Source organism: Perissodus microlepis, chromosome 16 (assembly GCF_051167445.1).
Source record: "Perissodus microlepis isolate ML-2025 ecotype Zambia chromosome 16, ASM5116744v1, whole genome shotgun sequence".
In the NCBI taxonomy this organism is placed as follows: domain Eukaryota; kingdom Metazoa; phylum Chordata; class Actinopteri; order Cichliformes; family Cichlidae; genus Perissodus; species Perissodus microlepis.
The window spans coordinates 22191491-22206218 of record NC_140476.1 but is presented as its reverse complement, the minus strand read 5'-3'; the positions used below and the strand labels follow the sequence as shown (position 1 = coordinate 22206218).

General features: G+C 38.0%; 3 protein-coding genes across 18 annotated transcripts in view; 2 read left to right on the top strand and 1 right to left on the bottom strand.

The window, feature by feature from the left end:
• Positions 1 to 2278: 2278 nt before the first annotated feature.
• Positions 2279 to 5022, bottom strand: commd6 (COMM domain containing 6). The gene is made up of 7 exons (XM_084908760.1): positions 4759 to 5022; positions 4053 to 4111; positions 3531 to 3596; positions 3345 to 3421; positions 2990 to 3158; positions 2726 to 2878; positions 2279 to 2634 (listed from the first exon to the last, which is right to left on the bottom strand). Exons 1-7 carry the CDS (start codon positions 4781 to 4783, stop codon positions 2584 to 2586), a joined length of 600 nt encoding a protein of 199 aa, XP_084764886.1. The 5' UTR covers positions 4784 to 5022; the 3' UTR covers positions 2279 to 2583.
• A 2648-nt stretch (positions 5023 to 7670) lies between these two features.
• On the top strand, positions 7671 to 12496 carry uchl3 (ubiquitin carboxyl-terminal esterase L3 (ubiquitin thiolesterase)). 2 transcript variants are annotated; one of them, XM_084908631.1, is made up of 9 exons: positions 7671 to 7817; positions 7997 to 8008; positions 9245 to 9373; positions 9482 to 9638; positions 10835 to 10920; positions 11200 to 11247; positions 11348 to 11423; positions 11583 to 11641; positions 11731 to 12496. In XM_084908631.1, exons 1-9 carry the CDS (start codon positions 7776 to 7778, stop codon positions 11818 to 11820), a joined length of 699 nt encoding a protein of 232 aa, XP_084764757.1. In that variant the 5' UTR covers positions 7671 to 7775; the 3' UTR covers positions 11821 to 12496. The 2 variants fall into 2 exon arrangements, with proteins under 2 accessions (XP_084764757.1, XP_084764758.1); XM_084908632.1 differs by lacking the exon at positions 7997 to 8008.
• Positions 12497 to 13926: 1430 nt separating this feature from the next.
• lmo7a (LIM domain 7a) overlaps positions 13927 to 14728 on the top strand; it is a 47937-nt gene continuing 47135 nt past the window's right edge. For 4 of the 15 annotated variants that reach the window (XM_084954892.1, XM_084954896.1, XM_084954895.1 and 1 more), the window contains exons 1-2: positions 13938 to 14348; positions 14477 to 14652. In XM_084954892.1, the coding sequence (XP_084811018.1) occupies positions 14581 to 14652 (72 nt within the window). In that variant the 5' untranslated portion in view covers positions 13938 to 14348; positions 14477 to 14580. Of the gene's footprint in view, positions 14349 to 14476; positions 14653 to 14728 lie in introns of all 15 variants that reach the window. The other 11 variants (XM_084954900.1, XM_084954899.1, XM_084954891.1 and 8 more) reach the window with 9 other exon arrangements.

Below are 14728 nucleotides of genomic sequence, written 5' to 3'. Positions count from 1 at the left end.
TCCGCCTTTCTCCACAGTACATTAAGTTTTACCTGGAAATGTTCTTTCTTCGTGGCACCGTGAGATGTGTTTTCAGCCCCCCGTGGCACAAGTGCCCTTGGTTCCAGCTCCCGTTGGTTGTAATTCTACCTGCCAACCGCCTCCATCAGGTTGAACCAGGGGTTGTAAAAACAAGCCCTTTGCAAAATATTATGTTTCGATAACATGTGCAATTTTTTTTTCTTGCTAAGCAAAGTGAGTCCCTGCTGTTCACAAGTAGGTTAATCTCAGTCCCACCACTACTCGACATTCATAATCATATGTGGTGCTTTATGCACAGGAAGACTTCTCCTCAACTTAACGCTATAATATCCAAGCAATCCGCCTATCCCCAAAATAGTATCTTAGCCATATATAAACTCACCAATGAAGCGGTAGCCAGGAGCTCTACAACCAAACAACCCCCGCGCTGATGGTGTGTACCTACTTTAAATGTAGATGCACACCGAATAGATACACAGCTGATCCCGGATCCTCAGTGAATACCATAAGTTGTACTTTAATTGGATTCGATTGCAAATAACATTCAGAATCCATAGACTGCAGTGCGTCACAGTTAAATTATCTTGAAATATCTTGAAATCTAAGGAATGCATAATCATTTTATAGTATCTTTGAAGGCCCAGGGATCAAACATTACTTCTAAAACTACTACTTTACCATAAAAGCATACCAAAATGTAAGTTTTATTTCTTTTTTGTGAGTTCTTGAACCAGTTTGTAGGATTTCATTGTCTACTAATAAGAAGTGTGTAATGGCTCACTTATAAAAGTTGAAATATTCATTCAAATAACAGTTAATTCTTAACTCCAATTATTACTTACTGCACCACTGCAATGGTGGGTGTTCATACTGACTGAAGCAGCGGTCTAAAATGCTTAATTATTCAAAATAGTTTTTTAAAAAGGTAAAAGTTCTCACTCTCTACAAACGTTATCAGAAGCTGTTCGATTGTTTATGCCCACCCATCGGTCCACAAATAGCTGGTCCAGGCTTGGTAGTTGCTAGATATTTTAGTCTAGTGGTTCCCAAAGTAGGGGTCGAACTCCCTCCACAGGGTCACCTGAAGAATCTCATGGGTCATGAGATTATTAGGAGGGATGGAAGATGAAGCTGCTGTGCACGTTCACAATTTTCAAGGTACACCTGTTCATCTGCTTGTTAATACAAATATCTAATCAAACAGACGGCAACACAATAGGCACGTAGACATGGTCAAGATGACCTGCTGAATTTCAAACTGAGCGTCGGAATGGAGGAAAACAGGGATTTAAGTGACTTTTACTGTGGCATGCTTGTTGGTGCCAGACAGGCTGGTCTGACTGGTCTTTCAGAAATGTACTGTAACCATGTCCATCCCTTTATGACAACAGTGTATGCTTCTTCTGATGGCTGATTCCAGCAAGACAACATGACATGTCAGAAAGTTCAAATCATCTCAAACTGGTTTCTTGAACATGTCAGTGGGTTCACTGCACTCAAATGGCCTTCACAAGTCACCAGATCACAATCTAATAAAGCACCCTTGGAATGTGGTGGACAGGAAGTTGGCCTCATGGATACACAGCTGGCATATCTGCAGCAACTGTGTGATGCTAACATGGACCGAAATCACTAGGGAATATTTCCAGCACCTTGTTGAATCCATGCCATGAGGAATTAAGGTAATTCTGAAGGAAAAAGGTGGTCTAACCAGTACTAAAAAGGTGTAACTAATAACCAGTAATGATGTGTTCATTTTAAGAGCATCTATTCGATCTTGATTTGCTATGGTTTGCATAAATTAACTTTTGTAAAATGTATTAAATTGTTGTATTTTGCAGGCTTCCAAAAACAGATGAAATATTAGTGAGAAAATTAACCACTGAATCTATTTTTGAAAGCCTTAGTTACAGACATTATTTCCCTTTGAGCTGTAGAGTCAAAGTAAAGTAGTGGCAAAAATGTGTTACCTCATTCCACCGTGTACAGGAGGAGGAGTAAAAGTACTTAAGTTATCTGATAGAAACAGACTTCTAAGACAACCGCAACAATTAAAAAGTTTGACCATTTTACATCACATGCTCTACAAAAAGACAAATCAATATTACATGTAATATTATTTGAATATATACTAGTATGTAATTTGCTGTATAGTGGGCTACTACAGTCTCCTACCCCTGACAAAAATATAACAGATTAGGTCACTGTATTGTTTTCATTTCTGGGGTGGGGGGTAGTTTAGTGTAAACATACACACTCACAGGCAAACTGAAATTTATTACAGATTGAATCACATCACACACATTTGGCAACACATATATTAGTCAGATTTTGCTGGCTTAGCAGTTTAAATATATAATGCATAACCCTAAGCTAACCCAAGGCTAGACATCCTAAAAGTATTATCAAGTGGAGGTTACGCAATCTGTGGAAAAATACAAGCACAAAACTGAGAGTTGGTGTTTTGAGACAACCAGCAAATAAACACTTATGTCAAAGTTTCTTCCGTTAGTTGCACATAAACCTGGTATAACTGTAACAAGCACTTAGGTGTGCTAACAATCATACAGTCTCCATAACAGCTGCCATCTCCTTGAACTGTTTGTAGAAGTTCTGCAGAAAGAAGAAGGAGGAGAGGGATAAAATATCATGAATAAATAACACCAACTACACTACATTCACATGAAAAAAAAAAATACAAAACCTGGAACTGTGGGATGGTCATCTCAAAAGACCTCTGACAGATTTGTCCTGAAGGCTCAACAATCTTCAGCAGCAGACACACAAATGGGGAGTTGAGAGATCGACAGGTGTCTGAGCTCACTGCCATGCCAAGCTTCCACTGCATGTCCACCAACTAAGGCAAAACAAAGTTCCATCAGTTTTGAAAGAGAAGAGGCGAAAACGAGAAGTTATATGTTCAGGGGGGCAGAATATATATACTTTATTTCATTAAACTTGGACAAACCTGACCGATGCTGAGCATGGCCTGGGCCTCTTGTTGAGTGTGGACTGACACACCATGTTCACTCCACAACTTATGCAAGACCTGAAGGGAAGCTTTGGTCCACTTGGTAGAGCCTTCTTCCAGCTTTGACACAAGTTCATCCCCAGAGATGTTGCTCTTTCCAGCTGACCTAGCAAAAGAAACCACTACTATCACAGCCTATAGTAGGACAACATCCTACTTTATGTATAATTTGGCCTTTTTAAATGTGCTATGTAAGAAACAAATGTATGCAGCATGGAAGACACAGTTATCAAATTCAGAAACTACATTCAGATCTTTATAAAAAAAATTAAAAGAAATGTGGGAAAAATACCGGAATGTTAGCAAGAAAAATCTGATCATGTCCTGCAGAGCTTCATGATCAAGTCTCACTTCGGCTCTCTGAAATCTCTGCCCACAAAAAAACAAACAAAAAACCCCCCAGAAAAGGTCTTAAAAGAGGAATTTGGGAGGATAGGTTATTATAAGTCAAATGTATTCTAAAGAAAGGGTGACTCACATCAGAAATTTCAGCTGAATCTACTCCTCTCTTCTGCCCTTGAAGATAAGTCAGTACATGCTGACACTGTGGAGATTATTGAAGATTAGCTATCAGAACTGCAGCATAGCCTCCACAGCTACACCACATCCTATGGCACTTGTGCACAGTGGTTGCTAATAGCCCTGAAATGAGCGCTATTTTGGTCAACAATAACATCCTCCAGTAGCGAGTTATAAAGGCAGTGTTTTGAAGTTGCACAACTGTTTAAGTTATCGCAGTTTCATAATCCAGTCTGAGCCTGTGGCAGTGAAACTAATGAAACAGCCCCAAAACAATTTAAATAAAAGACTTATATTTACAAGTAGCTGTACGTGGTGCTCAAGTAATGGGAAAGACTCAGAACGGAAATGGGGAGAGTTGCAGAAGAAGGGTTGTCTGCAGCTGTCACTGTAAATACTATTTAAGTCTACTCTGTTTTCCTAGCTGCCACTTTTTTCCACCCGTATAGTAACATACACAACCAAGGACAGATACACTCACCACATCTGCTAACAGATCTGGAGAAATCCTGCATATGTTGTCCACAACTTTGTTGACACCTTGAATACAGAAGTGAAACAATTTATTTATCACAAGGTTTTCCATACTTTTTATTACTTTTTAATGCAGTGACAAGCATCATGGGAGTCTAATGATAGTACTCATGTCTTCTTAATGCTTTTTGTTTTCTTTCTTTTCCCAAGAGCAGGCAATCACAACTGCAATAGCATGATGATATATATTATGTAACCCGGAAATAAATATAGTAAATAATATAGTATATAGTATAGGCCTTACCTGAAGAACCTTGCATAGTGATGTGTCAAATAACAGTGGGTAAACAAGGATAAAAAAATAATAATAATACATGTAATAACTAATACAAGAGGGCAAGGTTCATTTAGCTTTTAAAACATCTTCTTTTGGCTTTATTATTGAGCTGCAAACATTTGTGTATTTCTGCATGTATGTTAAAGTAGCATTTATTAAAAAGGTGTTAAGGGCTTTTAAGCATTAGGAGTCAGATGCTGGAGTCAAATATAAGTGGGGGAAAGACAGCGACAGGAAGTCTCTGTGGTTACAACGGTGTTAAGTTAATGCTATGGAGTGGCTAAATTAGCACATATTTCCTGGGTGAAAGCCTAATCTATTCTTCTTAATTGCCATTTAAACAACATTCTACTGAAGTGGAGTAATGCGAACCCACCATATGACTCCTCTGCTGCTGGCATCCTCTCTGTCAGGCTCTGGGTTTGACCACAGTATTAGCGCAGCCAAATTAGCGACTTTCTCGCTAAATTTGACCACCGAACAGATTGCCTTGGAAATTTCAGAAAACGTTTAACGTAATTATTGTATTATTTAAAAAAAAAATAGTAGTTATGAATAAATCGGCTTCTTAGATCAACTAACCAGCTATTCTACGTCAATTCTGTTCACTAATGCTCCTTCCTTAAAAAAAAAAAAAAAAAAAAAAGGCTTCTTCTTTGGTTTTTATTAGCTCATAGAAAATCACTGTAAACGGTGCATAGCGCCATCTGCTGTAGCAGAAATTTATTGTTCTAGTCTTTTGCAGAGTTAGCCGGAGAGGTGGCTCACTGACTCTAAATGGTCAGGATTTTATTTGGGGAAATGACGGCATCAATATTATTTCTAGTCCCCAATCACTGATTTCAAGAGAATTAGATAAGTGGTAAAAAAAAAAATAAAAATCTGTCAAAGTGGCTGGTCTAATTTAAAGCTCTGCTAGGTTAAATCTCTGATTTATCGTCAATATAGTTGTATTTCTGCGACAGATTTCTGTCCTCCTCTCCCCCCTGCAAAATAGCCTATTAAAAACATGTTTGCTCATTTTTTTAACTGAACACCCTAATAAATATCCAGTTGTCTTCAGTACTATTCTACTGAAGTTAATCAATTAAGAATTCATTCATTCATTTGAGTACAAACGTTAAAATGAACTTATTTCAATGAACTCATGGGAAAAGTCTTTGAAGTTTTGAACAGCTATGCACAATTCTACCACATCTGAAATTCAATATTTGGTATAATCACTTCTGTTACATGCATTTTCTTGTCATTTCTTAAAGTAGTCTGTAGGAATAGTTCTTTAGGCTTTGCATGTTGCCAAGGTGTACCTACACTGCTTTAATAATGTTGAGGTCTGGGCACTACAGGGGCTAGTCTATGACTGATAGTGGTCATTTGTATGTTTTTCTATCCAGGTACACTTTTACTGCAATGGCAGTGTATTCAGGATCATGGTCATGCAAAACAATTAAGCTGGTGCCAGACAGATGCTTTCCGGAGTGTAATGTAAAATCTGATGGTACTTTTCTGTGTTCATAATTTCATCGATTTTGACAATATTCCCATCACCAGTTGATGAAAGGCAGACCCAAACTATAATGTTTTAACCTCACAGTGTGGGTATTGATGCCTCTCTCTTGACCTCATCCATACATAACGACAAAGATTTGAACAAAACAGTTCAAATTAGGAATCATCACCTTATAAGACCTGTTACCACTCTGTGCCGTTCTTGTGTAGTTTGGTATCCCTCTGTCTTTTCTCTCTGTTTCTCTTTCTTATAAATTGTTTTTTGACAGCCACTCTTTCTCTGAGATCATTTCTCATGAGGGATCTGCAAACAGTAGATGGATCAACTGAAGGGCCAAATGCATCTCCCAGGTCCTATGTCAAGTCTTTTCTGGATTTTTTTTCCTATTTATTAAGGACATGACTTTCAGATACCGTTCATCTGGTGGTGGATAGAATAGTACTTTTTTGTCATTGTATATGTACAACAACAAAAAATGAATCTGTTCAAGTGGCTTAACAAACCATCACTCCTCTGAAAATGGTCAGTGTACAAGGAGTGGACTGAAAATAATTCATAAAGCAGCCTATGTTCAAAAAAAGCCTGGAGAACTATGGCTCAAAAGCACTTAAAAAATACACCAAAGTGTGGCTCACTGGAAGCAAAATATGAAAAAGTAAGTGGTGGCTCAAGGCCTTTTTGCAGAGTATTGTATTTCTTAGTACAATATCAATAAATCAAACTAAAGGGTTGAAAGCTTCAACAGACCAAAGTCTTACACACTCACCAGTTTAATCATGTTGTCTTGATGATTTGCTGCCTAGGTCTCTGATTTATTGATCCCCTTCAGTTCAGTAAGCCTCTTCAGCACTCTCGAGGTCGATGAACAGCTGTTTTGAATCCCTGCCAAATAGTTCAGATGGGGGACTAGGAGAAAATATAGGGTCAGAGAGAAACAAAAATACATCATCAGACCACTAAGCTTATAACACACAGTCATTACCATGTAATTACAGTCAGTTAAACTCTTTAACAAAAGATTACTGAATAAAATACTACTAATAAAAACAATAATACAACAATAATATACATTAATAAAAACTTACTACCTACTTAAAAAATCTAGAAATACATCCAACAAACAGTTGTTTTCCTCACATGATGGTTTCAGTTTTGGCATAATTCACAAAAAATAAGATGATGAAGGTATACCACCAAAGTGTTATGAATCAATATTGAAAGGTATGTTATGAAACCTTGTTGACTAACTATAACCACACAAAGAAAAATATTTTTGTTCTTTCTGTTATTTATCCGGTTTTGTTGTCGTTTTCTTTAGCGATTGAATTCATGGCCAACAACGCCCCCTACTGGTAAAAATAACACTTAGATTAATAATTTAAAAATGAAATAATTTAATTGAGTGTGGTTCTTGTTGTTCATTATTTTTATTAATATTATTATGGTGGTTAGATCATTAAGAAAAACAATGACCAGTGTCATATTATGTCAGTTAGATGGTATATCGGGGAATATACTCAAACATCGTCCATCCATGAGCGCAAAAATGCCTCCGCCCATAGCCCTGGAATAGTCCACCGAGGCTGAAGATGGTGGGATTACCATAATTTAATGTTCATTTTGTGTATACAGAATCATATTTAAACGATTTATAATAAACATGTTAATGCATCCATATATGTCGCATGCCTTATCAAGTCTTTTGGGCATGTTCTTTGGGTAGTTATGGTTTATTGATAAAGGCAAGTCACCCCCGCGGATCACATACATGTCAACGTGCGCCCTCCAGACGCGGAAGCGAATCGCAGCTGTCAAACAGATTTGATTGTAAATCGTACTCAGCGCTACTCTAACGGGAAAACATCACTTAGCTGTGCTTCAAAATGGATTCCCCACGTTGGCTGCCTCTTGAGTCAAACCCAGAAGTATGTTTTCCTGGTTTTCTTCATAACATGTTGTTTTATCGAAGTTATTCATTCTCAAACATGTGAAAGGCAGCTAACTTGAAGCTATCAGAGAGAACAAAAGCTAAAGCCGTTGTCGCCGCTTTGCTAACCCAACAACATTTTCATTAACGTTTTCCATTTGTGTCTTCTCATTTCAGGTCATGACTAAAGTAAGTGTTTTCTTTTTATATTTTCCGTAAAACACGATAGAGTAGTCAAAGCAAATAACCAAACCGGTTCGGAGAGATGCAAGGCCTACTTAGCGGCGGTGTTGCACCTAATGTTATTGTTAAAAGGTTCAAGGCATAATATGATGTAATAATGTCATGTAAACAGACTGACAGGAAACAAGAGTGAAGAAATCTGATCAATTTAAAGTTTTGTCAACTTGCCCTGCTTCTAATTTTAAGACGTTCAGTCATTTTCCTCATACTTTTCATCCAACTTTCCAGCTGTTTCAGTCTGCAGATAGTGCGGTGTGTTTGATGTCATTCGCAGGACACACACTAGATGATTACGTTACACTTTATTGCACAGGTTCCTACAGCTAAGAGTATTATGTAGCATAAATTAAATAGTGTTTTATTAATACAGATTAATTAATGTCGTTCAAGTGTGTAACTACTCAAAAGTAGGCGTGAATATGAAAATAAATCAAATTTTGGCCGCATAGACGCAGATGATATAGTAATGGATTACCGGTTTATAGTCGAGATTTTGAGTGAACTCTGATATTGTAGGATTTTGTAGTTTGTTTGTTTGTTTGTTTGTTTGGGGGGGGGGGGGGGGGGTTAACCAAAAAACTACTTTTAAATTGTTATTTTTTTTTTAGTTTTTAACACTTGTTTAATACAAACATCAAACCGAATCGCAACTGCATCCTCCAAGCACGAATCATCATCCTTCTAAATAATTTTTCACCAAATATTAAACATTATACACTTCATGAAGGCAGCTCTTTTTTTTATTTATCACTTTTTATTTTAGTTTTTTGCTGATAGACTGATTGACTGACTGTTTTAGCTGCAGAAGGTGTCATTTAGTAATTGAGTGTTTGGTTGAAATAAATAATGAAGGAAATTTGTATTTTCTCCACAAAGTGTCAAAAAATACTTTCCTGAAAACGGTGTTACTGTAAAAAGTGCTTCTTATTATTTTGCTATTCTATTAACAGTTTTAGTTTTTAAGTTTAGATTCCTGACATACAGTGGCATAATATTTAGTAATATACCAGTTAAATTGCATTGAATCGTCAAAAGTCGAATGTTACAGAAACATATTCTCACCTTTTAGGTAGAAATCTCATTTTCAGATGGTAATTAGGAGCCAGCTATTGTATTTATTTTAGATTTAAAATGTCTAAGTTCATTTTGATCTGCATGAATTTGCACTCCGCTTGTGTGTAGTTTGTTAGCTGTTTGGGTATGAAGCCAACCTGGCAGTTTGGGGATGTGTATGGATTGGATCCGGAGCTTCTCAGCATGGTACCAAGACCAGTGTGTGCAGTGCTACTCCTCTTTCCAGTGACAGAGAAGGTACCTGTTATTTATAAGTCATGTATTTGCATTATCCATATGTCAACTTTACATCTGGTTAGGAAACACTATTAAACAGATTTTCTCTCGTCTGCCATGTCTGTCTAGTATGAGGCATTTAAACAAGAAGAAGAGGAGAAGCTCAAAGATCAGCCTCAGGAGGTTTCTCCAGACGTCTACTTCATTAAGCAAACTATTGGAAACGCTTGTGGAACAATAGGATTAATTCACGCTGTGGCAAACAACCAGGCACATCTGGAATTTGGTGAGTTTTCATTATATTTTTTATTGAGGTTACTTTAATGATCATTTAGCTTTATTTAGACAGTTATTTTTTTTCTATAGCCATCTATCTTGTTTGGTTTTTGATGAACTAATGTGCAAGACCCTATGCGTGTATATCAGTGAAGTTGGTGTTGCTAGGTCTCTGTTACATGCATAAGAGTGGCAGAATATTAGAAACACTATGCAGCGTGCCCAAATAATAAACCAAATGACCTTGGTACAAAACCTATAACAAAATATACACCTGTATGTCAGTGTCAAAATCCATTCAGCAGCTACTTCATTAGGTACCTTGCTAGTGCCAGATTGGATCCATTTTACCTTTGGAAATGACTTAATTCTTTATAGCACAGATTCAAAAAGTTGCTGTAAACATTCCTCAGCTATTTTGATCCATGTTGACATGATGGCATCAAACAGTTGCTGCACATTTGTCAATGGTATATCCATTAAACCAGTCTCCTGTTCTAAATGTTCACTATCGGATTGAGACCTGGTGACTGTGATGTCATTGTCATTGATGTCATTTGAGTACATCAAATCATGTTTGAGATGATTTGAGCCTCGTGACATGGTCTGTTATCCTGCTGAAAGCAGCAATCAGAAGATGGGCACACTGTAGTCATTAAGGGATGGGCATGGTTAGCAACAATACTCAGGTAGCTGTGGTGTTTAAATGATACATAGTTGGTACAAAGGGGCCCAAAGAGTGCCAAGGTTATATCACCCACACCATTACATCACCAGCTTGGATGGATCCATTCTCTCATGTTGTTTACAACAAATTCTGACCTTACCATGTGATCTCTGTAAACCCTAGAGATGGTTTTCTTTGAAAATCCTAATAGATCAGCAGTCTATGAAAACCTCAACAGCAGCCATGTCACATTTGTTCTGATGCGTTGTTTGAACTTCAGCAGGTTGTGTTGACTATGTCTGCATGGTTAAATGCACTGAGTTGCTGCTTAAATATTTGTGTTAATGAGCAATTGAACAGCCGTACGTATCAGAGTGGTTTTTGAGTTTATGGGCATGTTAAAGTGGACTTCTCTCATTATATCATTTCACTCCATTATACAGGTGTACCTAATAAAGAGTCACTGAGTATAAATCTAATTTTGTGTTTGCTTTAAGTCAGTTTTTTTAGGTTCTATTAAGTGTTTTTCTTTCTTTCAGAACCTGATTCTCCTCTTAAGAAATTTCTTGAACAAACATCTAAAATGACCCCGGAGGAAAGGGCAACCTTCCTGGAAAAAGACGAGGTTGGAAAAGTGTCTTTATTAAGAACAGGGTGACAAAGTTTTCATCACGTGTGAAGGACAGTACTAAGAATTGTGAAACCAACTTGACACGAGGGCATTGTCATACTTGTGCTTGCTACCACTTTTACAATGTAATAGTACAAAGTCATAAAAAATTATTTCACAAACCAGGAAAAAGGAAACCATAACAAGATCAATGCAAAAATGTGCATCATTCAAATGACCCTGAAATATACAACAGAGGAAACATTCAGCCTGTTTTCCTGTTTTCTCTTCCAGAGTATACGTGTTACACATGAATCCAGTGCACAGGAAGGACAGACTGAGGTGTCTTTTTGATTTCTAACTCTCTGTGTTGTCTTAAGGTTTTTTGCATGCTTTGTGTTGAACTTAATGCACTTTAACGTTTGCTTCTTGTCTGTTGTAGGCCCCAAGTTTAGACGAGAAAGTGAATCTGCATTTTATAGCTTTTGTGAATGTTGGAGGGCACTTATATGAACTGGGTGAGTTAGCCACAAAGCAAAAATGTGCTTATAGAAAATATTTGGTAGAATTTGTCACATTGTTGATGGTCATTACAATCATTACAACATTTAGTACTAGAAGACTGGAAGCACATTTTTGTTAAACCTACATGATTAACTTTTTCTTCCAATACCTAGATGGCCGTAAGCCTTTCCCTATTGCCCATGGAAAAACCTCAGAGGATACTTTCCTTGAGGTGAGACAACCAAATAAAACTGAGATGGTCATAATAATACTGCCATAAGCTTGCCTACATTCAATCATTTTCTTTGATTCTTTTTCTAGGATGCTGTAGAGGTTTGCAAAGTCTTTATGGCTCGCGACCCTCAGGAGGTTCGTTTCACCATCATTGCCCTCTCCAAAGATTCATACTGAGGAAACTACTCTTTTTTTTTCTCTGACCCTAGACAACAAAGACAACATTACTGCCAAACATTCTGAAGTGCTGACTTTATTTAATTTTTCTTTCAAAATGCTATAGCAAGTCGATGTGTGAAGAAAATAAAATGTCAGGGATATCCTTGTAAAGTAATTTCCACTTGTGTTCTACATAGTTGTTAAATTAATTCTAAAGCAAACAGAGTGCTGCTTGTCAATAAAGGTATTTCTCATTGAGATCTGAATTTTCCAGCTCGCCTCTGCTGACATCTCTAAATGTCATACAGGTATTAGCTGTATGGTCTCGACATTGCACTACGGTTTGTTTACTTAATTTTTGGCCTTTTAGTGAAGAAGGAAATGTTAAAAATTTCTACATCACTGAGGAAAGTTAACTTTTTTACTCAGACTTCAATGACACATACTGTATGTAGTGATTTGTTTTAAATGAGATGTCTAATCACATGCTCAGCACAAGCTGAAGAAACACATTTGCAAGCTATTTCATTCATAGCTTTGAGGGGAAAAAAATAGGCCTAATGTTGTTGGATGCAGTAATGATGTTGAAGTGAGGCTCACTAAACACGCAGACTATACAGCTGTAAATCTGTGTGGAAGATGCCTAGATTTTTGTAATAAGAAATATGTCAAATAAATGAAATTTATTAAGCTCTTCTTTTGTGGATATTTTTTCCTGTTGCAAAACCATTAGCTTTTTACCTTCATCCTGAAAAATGGAGTTTTTACAGGACTCCATAAAGTCCATTGAAAAGCAAAGTAACCCCTTAAAACTTCCATAGGGGTCAAAAGGGTACATAGCAGCCAGGTGCTGTTAATCAAATGCACTTATTCATTTATTATTAGAAAGAGTGAGTGTCTTTATAAATGCAGAAGTTTTGGCAGTTTGCTGGTCTGGAGAATTTAGGTATGTGTTAACACAATACCACAATCTTCCCAGAAGTGGACATCCCAGCAAATTCACCTCAAGGTTAGGCTGTGCAATGCTTAGAGAAAATGCAATAAACCCACTACCTATATGTTTAACTCTGTGACAGTATGATTAAAAAAAGACTGAATAAATATTGGTTGCTTGAAAGGGTTTCCAGGAGATAAGGATGTCTCATATCTCTATAATGAGCATGGCAGAATGATTTACACCTGAACAAAACACAAGACTTGGAACAGTGTTTTTTGGACATATGAGACCAAAATAACCCGATATTTCTTGATACCCAAACAGCACATCAGCAGATGCCTCATACAAACTGTCAGCACGGTGGTAAATGGTAAATGGCCTTTATTTGTATAGCGCTTTTACTAGTCCCTAAGGACCCCAAAGCGCTTTACACAATCAGTCATCCCCCCATTCACACACACATTCACACACTGGTGATGGCAAGCTACATTGTAGCCACAGCCACCCTGGGGCGCACTGACAGAGGCGAGGCTGCCGGACACTGGCGCCACCGGGCCCTCTGACCACCACCAGTAGGCAACGGGTGAAGTGTCTTGCCCAAGGACACAACGACCGAGACTGTCCGAGCCGGGGCTTGAACCGGCAACCTTCCGATTACAAGGCGAACTCCCAACTCTGATGGAAGACTTGTTTTGATTAGACCTGGTATTTTCCAAGTCATTGAATTGACCATGAAATTTATTTTTATACCAAATATTCTACATGGTTGTAAAGGAGAGTGGGGCAAATTCCAATGAATTATACAGAAACTGATCACATCAAATTATTGCTACTAAAGGTGGTTCTACAAGCTACTGACTCATGATTCATTTTTCACAGAACTGCAGATAATGTTGTAGCACATAGCCTCTTCCCTACAAGTTCCAAAAACAAAAAAGGCCAGTTGATTGAAATGTAATCAGTAAGTTGTTCTAAAAGTTGCAAACCAAATCCCACTCATTTTAATGGATCGGTATGCTGTTGTTTCGCAATGAAGTTTGAAACCCTCGAGTAAAGCGTGTGCTCAGGTCTTGCAATACCCCTTAATCACCGCTTGGTGGTGGTGCAGGAAAAGAACGTTATTTTAAAGGTAGCGCCGAACTCCTGCAATTACATAAGTTTTATCCATAGACTCAAAGTTTTTTTTCCCTCAACATTTTTGTGTTTGGAGACCAGAAGTCCACCGACCTCACATTTTCTTTCAGGATATTTGTAGTCCGACAGAATTTAGTGGCTTACCTCAGTATACACTTACACTAACGTGCATCTGGCCCAAACCAGGAGTCCAAATACCTTTCTTGGGGGGCGAACAGCGAATTCAACCGTGTGTTTCAACTGGAATCCGCTCAAGGACCTGTGGGTGGTCCCCGGACCCGGGTTTGGAGACACTCCCGCTGCAGACTCTAACTCATGCAGCTCTAAAACTTGAGGTGAAAAACTGTCTTTCGTGTGAGTGCAAGAGGTGAGCTCTGCGCGTCTTCAAACACTCAATCGCTGCGTAAAAAAGGTGGAGTGTGTAAACCCGCTGCCAAAAGGACACAAAGCACAGGTGTGTCGGATGAAAGAAAAGGTAAGCAGCCGCAAGATGATGCACACTGTTACACCTTGCATTCATTTACGGATGAGCAGGTGGGAAAGAACAATAGGAGGCATATTTGATGAATGACTGAGAGTTCACCTGTGTGCACTTTTATGTAGGTTGATCGAGTTTGCTTGCTTGAGCTGGCTCACATTTATGTGGACCTTTTATATGCGGGCTGCTAGGACTTTACCCGCCGGTGAAGCTCGGATAATAAGTTCTTATGATGGAGTGGCGTGAGCAGTCTTCAGTCAGCTGCGAGGAAGCCTACTCGGAGGCGCAGAGATGGATTGAGGTGAGTAAAAACATGTTTAATATATATATATATATATATATATATATAAAACTTTCTTTACTTCTTTTCTTTGCTG

What these genes read in the sequence shown, in the direction of transcription:
- commd6 (XM_084908760.1), bottom strand. Translation starts at nt 4,783, where the DNA reads ATGCCAGCAGCAGAGGAGTCATATG. An exon ending in CAGATCTGTTAGCAGATGTG is followed by an intron (nt 3,597 to 4,052) that starts GTGAGTGTATCT and finishes TAATCTCCACAG; the next exon opens with TGTCAGCATGTACTGACTTA. An exon ending in TGACCATCCCACAGTTCCAG is followed by an intron (nt 2,635 to 2,725) that starts GTTTTGTATTTT and finishes TTCTTTCTGCAG; the next exon opens with AACTTCTACAAACAGTTCAA.
- uchl3 (XM_084908631.1), top strand. Translation starts at nt 7,776, where the DNA reads ATGGATTCCCCACGTTGGCTGCCTCTTGAGTCAAACCCAGAA. An exon ending in CCTTCCTGGAAAAAGACGAG is followed by an intron (nt 10,921 to 11,199) that starts GTTGGAAAAGTG and finishes TTTCTCTTCCAG; the next exon opens with AGTATACGTGTTACACATGA. An exon ending in CAGAGGATACTTTCCTTGAG is followed by an intron (nt 11,642 to 11,730) that starts GTGAGACAACCA and finishes TTCTTTTTCTAG; the next exon opens with GATGCTGTAGAGGTTTGCAA.